At 42.3% G+C, this 10534-nt stretch overlaps 2 protein-coding genes across 8 annotated transcripts in view; one reads left to right on the top strand and one right to left on the bottom strand.

The window, feature by feature from the left end:
• The window catches only part of asb3 (ankyrin repeat and SOCS box containing 3), a 71219-nt gene extending 64326 nt beyond the window's left edge, over nucleotides 1-6893 (bottom strand). Inside the window, exons 1-3 of one of the 5 annotated variants that reach the window (XM_062968851.1) lie at nucleotides 6790-6893; nucleotides 1336-1390; nucleotides 165-224 (exon numbers count right to left, since the gene is read on the bottom strand). In XM_062968851.1, the coding sequence (XP_062824921.1) occupies nucleotides 165-224; nucleotides 1336-1372 (97 nt within the window). In that variant the 5' untranslated portion in view covers nucleotides 1373-1390; nucleotides 6790-6893. The other 4 variants (XM_003216152.4, XM_062968853.1, XM_062968852.1 and 1 more) reach the window with 4 other exon arrangements.
• The window catches only part of erlec1 (endoplasmic reticulum lectin 1), a 462586-nt gene continuing 458811 nt past the window's right edge, over nucleotides 6760-10534 (top strand). Inside the window, exon 1 of one of the 3 annotated variants that reach the window (XM_008102741.3) lies at nucleotides 6760-6899. Coding sequence is in view for 2 of the 3 variants with exons in the window: in XM_062968854.1 (XP_062824924.1) it covers nucleotides 7746-7928 (183 nt within the window). In the remaining variant the exon portion in view is untranslated. Of the gene's footprint in view, nucleotides 6900-7547; nucleotides 7929-10534 lie in introns of those variants that run through there. The other 2 variants (XM_062968854.1, XM_003216161.3) reach the window with 2 other exon arrangements.

Raw genomic sequence — 10534 nt, 5'->3', positions numbered from 1 at the left:
ACCTGACTTGAAGGTGATTCACAAATATATATTCAACACCACTAATGGTCTAAAACACTTGGGTGAATACTCTATCTCAATACTAGACAAAGAAAGTTAGCCAACAGATTCAATTTCAGTTAAATATTGGGACTATCTAATAGTGGTGCGCATTCGAGACTTACCTTGTCCCGTTTCGTATCCCAGCTTTTGATGGGGCCCTGATCTGTTTTCGCCTGAGCCTCCTGAAATCAGAAGGTCAGACATTTGTTAGTTTGTTTTTGATGGACAAAAGATCCATTTTCTTTTGGCCCATTATTTTATTATTTGGGGGGGGGGGGGGTTCACCTGTAGGCCCAAAGCTTCCGGGCCTATAGATGCAGGCTTTGGGCCTACGCACCCAGGCCTCGCAGGGCCTGCAGCCAATTGCCAAGTAATGAGCGCTCCTTACTCGGCAATTGGTTGCAGGCCCTGTGAGGCAATCAATCTGAAAAGCAGGCTTGGAGCCTTTTGTTTCAAGTTAGGGTTTTGCCTTTTTGGGGGGGGGGGGGCTTTCCGTTTCATGCCATCCGAATGGATGGTACGAAACGGAAAAACAAATGAAACAAAAGGAACAAATACCGCGCACATCTCTACTATCTAATAATACTACATCTTCAGCCAGGTTTCCACAAAATAAATATATAAGCATTCAAAACTTGATACTCAAATATCAAACAAAAATATCAAATGAAAACTCAAGCCTGACAATTAATTCAAATACATGTCCATATGAGTCTGTAATACCAGTATGCAAGGGAATCTCATAGCACCTTTGTGGTGAATTGAGAAAAAGAAATTACAGCATAAGCTTTCATAGACTTTGGGTGCATCTATGATATAGAATTAATGCAGTTTGACACCATTTCAACCATGGCTCAATGATGTGAAATCATGGGAGTTGTAGTTATATGAGGTCTTTCGTCTTCTTTGCCAAAGAGTACTGTGCTACTACAAATCCCAGAATTCCATAGCATTGAGCCATAGCAGTTAAAGTGGCAATGAACTGCATTAATTCTACAGTATAGAAGCACCCTAAGTCTGCTTTACATCAGAATAAACACTGCCAAGTTCAGGTGCATTGTATTTTTTCGTATCCTGAATCACAAAAGCTGATATAGTATTAATTTATTATGTCCATATTGGGTTTAGACAAAAAGGACCTATATTTAATCCATATCTTTATAAAACTAATGAAACTAAGGTCAGCAGCTATTTTTATTAATGTTTTATTTCAAAAGAATGGGAGGCTGAACAGCTGTAGCACACTACATTTCTTTCCTCTGTATAACTATGTAATAAGAAAAGGACCCCTACCTGCTTTTACACGCACAAATTGTGTGTTGGCTACCATATGCAAACTTCAGGAAATCTGCAACAAAGCACAGAAAAAATGGCATTAGTTGAAAAATTAAAATTTCTCTTAGAATGTCATATTTTTTAGCATACCAATCCTCAGAAATGAAGAAATGATCATCATATGAACTAAGCTGGAATGCAAACGCAAAATGTGAACTGCTTCACATAATGTCATCGTATCTATCAGAATGACCAAGGTCTGGAATCCTGTGCAACTGAGTAGCACATATTTCTAGGATCCTACCTACAAACAGGGGAAGGGGGATTTGCAAGAGCTAACTCTCATCCTAGTTACAATGTATTGCTGACAGGAAAGATGAAAAGAAGCTATCCCCCCCCCCCCCCCCCGATTCTACGCAGGCATGCACATACCACCTACTGTTCACTTGCAGTCATGACACCTAGCTTTAAGTTTAGAGAAACCAACCAGTAATGGCTTAGTACACAAGAGAAATTTCTCTTTCACGATAAAAGCAACTGTTCTCAAAGAAATAAGCCAGATCTTTTCTAAAAGAAGTCTAGTGGCAGCTGACCAGGACAGAAATGAGTACTAGGATGATCACAGGCAGCAACTGTATTTTTTCCTCAGCTAGGTAGGGCACAGCAATGTGGGTTTTTTTTTTTAAAAAAAAAAAAACATTTCTGTTACTGCAACTATTTTTCTGATTCATTTAAATATGGCAGAGGGAACTGTCAAATTAACCATTTCTAATCTGCTCCAAAAGACATTTGGCTGAATTATAGAGTACAAATTCAATGGTATCTGTTAAGGCTTGATTCCAAGACTGTGGAGACTCCTCAAACTACAGGAAAGGAGATTCCACCTGAACATCAGGAAGAACTTCCTCACTGTGAGAGCTGTTCGACAGTGGAACTCTCTCCCCGGGGCCGTGGTGGAGGCTCCTTCTTTGGAGGCTTTTAAGCAGAGGCTGGATGGCCATCTGTCGGGGGTGCTTTGAATGCCATTTCCTGCTTCTTAGCAGGGAGTTGGACTGGATGGCCCATGTGGTCTCTTCCAACTCTACTATTCTATGATTCTAAGTCCCATTCTATAGAATGACAAAGTAGAATGATGCCGCTTATATAAAATGGCAAAATCAGTGGTTGAATCCACAGGCGCAGTGTCCGAGGATACGGCAAACTGACTGTACTCTAAATCATGGTGTCTTTAACTTTTTCCAGTCGCCATCCTTTTCCACCCAAGAAATTTTTACATGACCCTAGGTATATTGGTATATAAAATAGGTATGAAAGCTAAACATTAACAACTCTATGTAACAAAATTTCTGGTTTGAAAGTGTTATTTCCTGTTTAACTGTGTGGTACTAGAGTACTGTGTGGTACTCTTATCATAAAAACATGGAAAAGGTTTATTAAACTGCAAAGAAAAAGTTTTTTTGCAGCACATTTTGCTATAGTTTTTCAATGAATATATTCAACATAGTTTGTGGCAGCCACTATAACTATGTTGAATATATTCATTGAAAAACTATAGCAAAATGTGCTGCAAAAAACCTTTTTCTTTGCAGTTTAATAAACTTTTTCCATGTTTTTATGATAGAATCGATTAGGAAACATTTATAACCCAGAAACAAAAATTGTGTTACATAGTGTAATATACCAGCATTTGCAAGGCTCATTAAACAGGCTGATCATCCTTTTTGTGGAGTACAGCTGAAGCATTTTCTTCAGAGTCCACTGTAAACACTATATATTGTTGCTAACAGATTTTACCTTTTACTGTTGCCATTTTTGCTGTGACTAAAAATTCTATGCTTCTAAGGCCTGTTCCAAATAGCCATGTAACCCAGAATATCAAGGCTGATAATCCACAATATCTGCTTTGAACAGAATTACCTGAGTATACACTGCCATATAATCCAGTTCAATGTGGATTTTATACAGCTGCATGGAAGGGGGGTGAAAGAAACATTTATTTGCCAGTTACTCCCACCCCATAAGAGATGGACAAAATTGGCTACAGTTTTTTCCCTCTGCTGGAACGCTTATCATGAGAAAAAATGAAACTTAAGTCACACACTTGCAGCTGGGAAAATATAGAGGCTAAAACAACATATTACAAAACTGGTTTATAAGGTTTTTAAAAAATGTTAGCATGTCTTATCCTTTCATTTTGGATTTTAGTACACATTGCATGTGTATTGTTTATGGAGGTATCAAAAGAAAAATGAGTTATACATTGTTGGCTAATAGTAGAATTATAGAGTTGGAAGAGACCACGTGGGCCATTGAGTCCAACTCTCTGACATGCAGGAAAAGCACAATCAAAGTACCCCTGACAGATGGAGATCCAGACTCTGTTTAAAAGTTTCCAAGGAAGGAGCTTCCACCACACTCCAAGGCAAAGAGATCCACTTCTGAACAGCTTGTATGGTCAGAAAGTTCTTCCTAAAGTTCAGGTAGAATCTCCTTTCCTGTAATCTGAACCAATTGCTCCAAGTTTCCAGGCAGCAGAAAACAATCTTGCTCCCTTTTCCTTATGACACATATTTATACATGGCTATCATGTCTCCTCTCAACCTTCTCTTCTGCAGGCTAAACATACCCAACTCTTTAAGATGCTCCTCATGGGGATTCATGGTGTCTGACCTTTGATCATTTTAGTCGCCCTGCTCTGGACACCTTCCAGCTTGTCCATATCTCTCTTGAATTGTGGTGCCCAAAATTGGAAACAGTATTCTAGGTGAGGTCTAACTAAAGCAGAATACAAAGGCATCATGACTTCCCTCAGTGTAGACACTATACTCCTTTTGACGCAGCCCAAAATCCCATTTCTTTTATAGCTACTGCATCATACTGTTGGATCATGTTCAACTTTTGGTCCATGAAGACTCCAAGATCTTTCTCACATGTATTGTTGTTGAGCCAGGTGTTACCCATCCTGTATGTTTGCATTTCATATTTTCTGCCTAAGTGTATTATCTTATATTTGTCCTTGTTGAAATTCATTTTGTTGGTTCTGGCTCAGCTCCATAATCTCTTGAGATCATTTTGAATTCTGAGCCTGTCCTCTGGAGTATTAACTGTCCCTCCTAATTTGTTGTCGTCTGCAAACTTGATGAGCACACCCTCTAAACCAGGGGTCCCCAAACTTTTTAAACGGGGCCAGTTCACGGTCCCTTAGACCGTTGGAGGGCCTGACTATGGGTTTTTTTTAAAAAAAAAAAAACTATGAACAAATTCCTATGCAGTGTACACTGCACATATCTTATTTTGAAGTAAAAAAAAAAACAATGTTAATCATAATTATAATAAAAATAATAAAGAGGGTTGAAGAGATCCCTTGGGCCATTTAGTCCAACCTCCTTCTACCTTTGTGCACCAAAAGCACTAGGAAAGCACCCCTTAATAATAATTATTAATTAAATAATAATTAAAATACCATTATAAACAAGCAAAGCTTTGGAAGGTAAACACCAGGCGAGGGAGGAGACGGGACCTTCCTCGGCGGAGGAGGGGGCAGCCGTCGCAGGGGCCAAATAAATGGCTTCGATGGGCCACATGTGGCCTCCGGCCCTTAGTTTGGGAACCCCTGCTCTAAACCTTCTAAACCATCATCCAAGTCATTTGTAAAGATTTGAACAGAATATTGTGTACTGATCAAGCGCTATCAAAATGTATCAAATCTTGGGCTTGGAAAATTGGGTTTTCTCAGCATGTTAATAACAATAAACTTTATTTATATCCCACCCCCTCTCCAAACAGGACTTGGGGTAGCTTACAAAGAAGTAAAAACACAGCGCGAAACACAGAATTTCAACATGATACATCAATGACAATATCAAAAATAAACCACAATATAAAAGCCAAAGCAAAAATAAAAGCATAATACATAATGACGGTGTCAAAAGACCCAACAGACTGGCATAAAATAACATAACAAAACAACATAAATTTAAAATTACTGCTGGATTTGAACGTATCCACCAGAGGCAAAACCAGTTCAAGCCGGTTGGCACTGGTACAGTTATAAACCACCATCACAATAGAATTATGATCAACCATTTTCAATAGTCTGCTTCCACATCAAAGTTTTTAGTTCTTTCCTAAAGGAAGCTGGGGAGGGAGGCTGTCTAATTTCTTTGGGGAGGGCATTCCAGAGCTGGGGCATCACCACCGAGAGGGCCCTTTCTCGCATTCCCACCAACTGCACTTGAGAGGGTGGTGGGACTGTGAGAAGGACCCGAACGGTAAAGGGCTTTGTAGGTAACGACCTCAACTTTGAATTGGTCCTGGAAACTCACAGGCAGCCAGTGGAGCTGCTTTAACAGGGGAGTGGTATGCTCCCATTAGAAAGCTGGCTGCTGCTCTCTGCACTAATTGCAGTTTCCGAACCATCTTCATTGGCAGCCCCACGTACAGTGTATTGCAGTAATCCATCCAAGATGTAACTATGGTGATGTTGGGTTTTGGTTGTTGTTGTTTTTTTTAATCCTGTAAAAGATGTTCAAGTGGATTTGCTACCCTTTGGAAACAAACTCCAAATTTTAAATCTGCATTATATATTGTTGTGTAAATTGCATCTAAGAAAACAGAAGACTTGGGAGGACAGCTATGAAGGAACGAGGCATGGTCTTGAAATGTAAACGTAGAATCACAGAAATTAAAATAGTCCATACCTTCATATAAGTCCCTATTATTATATATGGTTAGGAGAGAAGCAAAATATGCTGACAGAAAATAAAGCTGATTCATTTGTGATGTGCTGCTGCTAAAAAAGGCACATTAAAAAGGTCCTAGAACAAGTGAGGCCTGGACTCTCCCAAGAAGCCAGGACTAAAGTGAGGCTGTTCTACTTTGGAGATATCATGGCAAGGCCACCCACCCTCTGGTTGTCTTCCACACCCGCGGGAAGAGCATCGACAATTTAAGACAATCCGAGAAAAAAACGGCAAAAATAACAAAATTCGCCTCAAAACAAACTCAAATTTCTGTCAAAATGTTGGGACTCCAAAAGGAATAACTGCGCATGCTCAACGATAGCGCGTGCGTAGTAGCATCGCTCGGTCACTCCAAACAGGGCTTGAACCACTTTCATCGCCTATTAGCAAAAAGGAATGACTGCGCATGCTTAGACAGAGAAAGCGCATGCGTACTAGCAGCGCTCAGTTCCTCCAAGCAGGGCTGGAAGTACTTTCATAGCCTGTTAACAAAAATAAATGACTGCGCATGCTTCCACAGAGAAAGCGCATGCGTACTAACAACTCTCAGTCACCATCCGAACAAGGCTTGGAGTACTTTCATCGCCTGGTAACATAAAGGAAAGACTGCGCATGCTCCGGCACAGAAAGCGCATGCGTAGTAGCAGCGTTCATTCACAATCCGAAAAGGGCTTGAAGTACCTTCGTTGCCCATTAACAAAACACGGGTGGGGAGAAGGGATAAACTTACTCAAAAAACGGAAGCCTTTCCGTCAACTCCTTCTCCTTCGCTCCCTCCGTCTCAGGCAAGGCGCTTCTGTATGCCCCGGATGTTGATGCGAGGAAAGAGCCAAATTATAGGTAAATATAAGAATTATAGAGTGAACCATGAACGGAACTTCCGAGTATATTTTTGGAAAAGTGGAAAGAAACTATTAAAATGTTAGGATTGCCGCTAAAAAAAACCAAAAGGAAGTAGAATAAAAAAATCTCTGCCTAGGCTGGCTATTAAATTGTTTTTATTGGATGTAAATTGCGTGTTTTAATTTGTTGTCAATGTTTTTGATTGTGAGCCGCTTTGAGTCTCCGTATGGGGAGATAAAGCGGGATATAAATAAATAATAAATAAAATAAACTTTATTACTATTTTATTATAAATAATTACAATTATTTTATTTTAACCCGGAATGATAATAAACTGTCAGGTTATGTGACTCTACATATTATCTCTATGGGGCAGTTGTAAGTCACACCTAGCAAGAGTTCTAAACTACCACTCCCATGATGCCTCAGCATTGGTCGTGGTAGCATAGCTTGCTGGGAAATGAAGTTCGATGACATCTGAGGGAGGCAGGGCCATTTTACCTCCATAGAGATTTGCCAGGCGTGGACAAACTTGGGCCCTCCGGGTGTTTTGGACTTCAACTCCCGCCATTCCTAACAGCCTACCGGCTGTTAGGAATGGCGGGAGTCGAAGTCCAAAGCACCCGGAGGGCCCAAGTTTGCCCACGCCTGGGATAATCCATTCAATTCCCCTGATACTGAAAAGGAGCTTTGTTTTGGAACTACCATTCCCAGAACCCTTTAATATGAGCCTGGCTGAGTGAGGTTCCTGGGAGTTGAAGTCCAAAAAGGGCAGGAAGTGACGTCGGGTTTTCCCCTTCGGAAGCAGACGTGGCCGGCTTCCTCGGGCTGAGGCGAGGAGGGATGAAGCGGCGAAGGCAGGAGGGGAGGCCTCGGGGCGCGGCGGGGGCGCTGGGGCGGCTCCTGCTGCTGTGGGGCCTCCTCGAGGCGAAGAAGGCCGCGGCCGGAGGCGGAGGCCGCTCGCTCCCTCAGTTCAGCGACGAGGTCCCCTTCCGCGTCAACTGGCCGGGAAGCGAAGTCAGCCTGGTGGGTGAGGCAGGGCATGATGGGCAAGCGTTCAAAAGCTGAATTGGGTTGCTGTGAGTTTTCCGGGCTGTGTGGTCATGTTCCAGAAGCATTCTCTCCTGACGTTTCTCCTGCATCTATGGCAGGCATCCTCAAGAAGTTGTGAGGTCTGTTGGAAACTACTCAGGAGAAGTTTATATATCTGTGCAAGGTCCAAGGTGGGAGAAAGAACTCTTGTCTGCTTGAAGCAGGTGGATGTTGCAATTGGTCATCCTAGTTAGCATTAAATAGACTTGCAGCTTCAAAGCCTTGCAGCTTCCTGCTTTGTTTATTTCTTTATTATTTGTTTATTTATTTATTTACATCATTTCTACCCCGCCCTTCTCACCCGTAGGGACTCAGGGCGGCTTACAACAGTCAGCAAATTCCATTTCCCCAAAGACACATTCAATCAACAGTGGCAGTTCAATAAAACAATAACAATACCAAAATCAATTAAAAGCTATATTAACTCTATTAAAACATAAATTTTAGACTATTATAATGCATGAGTACAGTAGAGTCTCACTTATCCAACATAAACGGGCCAGCAGAACGTTGGATAAGCAAATATGTTGGATAATAAGGAGGGATTAAGGAAAAGCCTATTAAAAATCAAATTAGACTATGAGTTTACAAATTAGGCACCAAAACATCACGTTATGCAACAAATTTGACAGAAAAAGTAGTTCAATACGCAGTAATGTTATGTTGTAATTACTGTATTTATGAATTTATCACCAAAATATCACGATATATTGAAAACATAGACTACAGAACTGCATTGGATAATCCAGAACGTTGGATAAGCGAGTGTTGGATAAGTGAGACTCTACTGTAATTAGATTCATCTGCTAACACCTTCCGCGTACGCCTTGATTCAGCCATATCACCTCAGATATTTATTCCTCAAACGCTCGAGTACACAGCCATGTCTTTACTGCTTTCCTAAAACTTAGGAATGTTGGGCTTATCGAATACTACTGGGGAGAGCATTCCATAGACGGGGAGCCACTACTGAGAAGGCCCTGTCCCTCGTTCCCACCAGACGAACCTACGAGGCAGGTGGGACCTAGAGCAGTTGCAGTAATCCAAGTTATGGACCACCGTGGCCAAGTCAGGCTTCCCAAGGTATGGGCTCAGCTGGCACACAAGTCTGAGTTGTGCGAAGGCTCCCCTGGCCACTGCCGAGACCTGGGGTTCCAGGCTCAGCAATGAGTTCAGGATCACCCCCAGACTTCAGGGGGAGTGTGACCCCCATCAAACACAGGTTGCAACCCCATACCCTGTTCAGCCTTATGACTGACCAGGAGGACTTCCATCTTGTCTGGATTAAGTTTCAATTTGTTTGCCCTCATCCAGTCCAACACAGTGGCCAAGCACTGGTTTACGACCTGGACAGCCTCCTTAGTGACAGGTCGAAAGGAGTGACAGAGCTGGACATCATCTGCTTGGAAGGTATTAGCTGGTTCTGATTGATTCATGTCTGGAATTCCTCCATTTACAGAGTGTTGTTCTTTATTTACTGTCCACACCTGGAATACTGTGACCAATTCTGGGCACCGCAATTGAAGAGAGATGTTGACAAGCTTCCTCACAAGCTCTGAGGATGCCTGCCATAGATGCAGGCAAAACATCAGGAGAGAATGCATCTGGAAATGGTCATACAGCCCGGAAAACTCACAGCAACCAAGTGATTCTGGCCATGAAAGCCTTCGACAATACATTGATCTGATAATGGTTGGAGAAGATTATTGTTTCTTAACAAAATACTGCAGCCTTCCTGTTTTCCCCCCAGAAAGAAGTTTTGTCCCTAAGTTCCTGCCATCACATATTCAGTTATCCCTTGGTATCCACTGGGGTTTGGTTCTAGGACTCCCTGCAGATATTCTGCCTTGGTCAGATCACACCTGGAATACTGTGTCCAATTCTGGGCACTGCAATTGAAGAGAGATGTTGACAAGCTGGAGGTCTTTGGGTCTTTGGATTGTGCTTGGTCTGGAACCTCCCCTGCGGCCACTCCTGGGAGTGCATGACTCCAGTGGTTGTGCCCACAGGTTCATCGGAACACGCAAGCCCCCTCACCACGGCAAGGTGACAATCCATCGAGGAATACCTTTACCTTTTAGTTGCCATCTGCTCGCCCAGAGAAAACCATATTTAATAATCTAGAACTGATGTGGTTTATCCAATGCAATTTTCTGAATCAGCACCCCAAATAACCCCAGGAACAGGCCTTGAAACGAAGACACCAAGACGCCTCCACTTCCAGGCGCCCATGGAATGAATGGCTGTGCCCAGGGGGAGGGAGGAGGAGGAGGAGAAGCATCAGTCAAGAGGTGAGGTAGTCAGCCTCTCCCCTCCCAATATCCCCATTGCTTTGGCACTATAAGAGGGTTTCACGAAACCAGTCGCTCTCATTGCAACAGTGTAATAACAATGAGGCCGTGGAACATATTTTAGTTCTTGAGGACCACTGGTGGTCCACAGACCACAGGTTGGGAACCTCTGTTCTAAGTGTTTCATTCATTGCTATATTCACCTGTTTCAAGTTGACAGATTTATGACAGGCGGGGCACGCATACTCA

The sequence above is a fragment of the Anolis carolinensis genome, chromosome 1 (genome assembly GCF_035594765.1).
Source record: "Anolis carolinensis isolate JA03-04 chromosome 1, rAnoCar3.1.pri, whole genome shotgun sequence".
In the NCBI taxonomy this organism is placed as follows: domain Eukaryota; kingdom Metazoa; phylum Chordata; class Lepidosauria; order Squamata; family Dactyloidae; genus Anolis; species Anolis carolinensis.
Note: the sequence above shows the minus strand (reverse complement) of the source record. Positions and strands in the feature narration are given on the sequence as shown.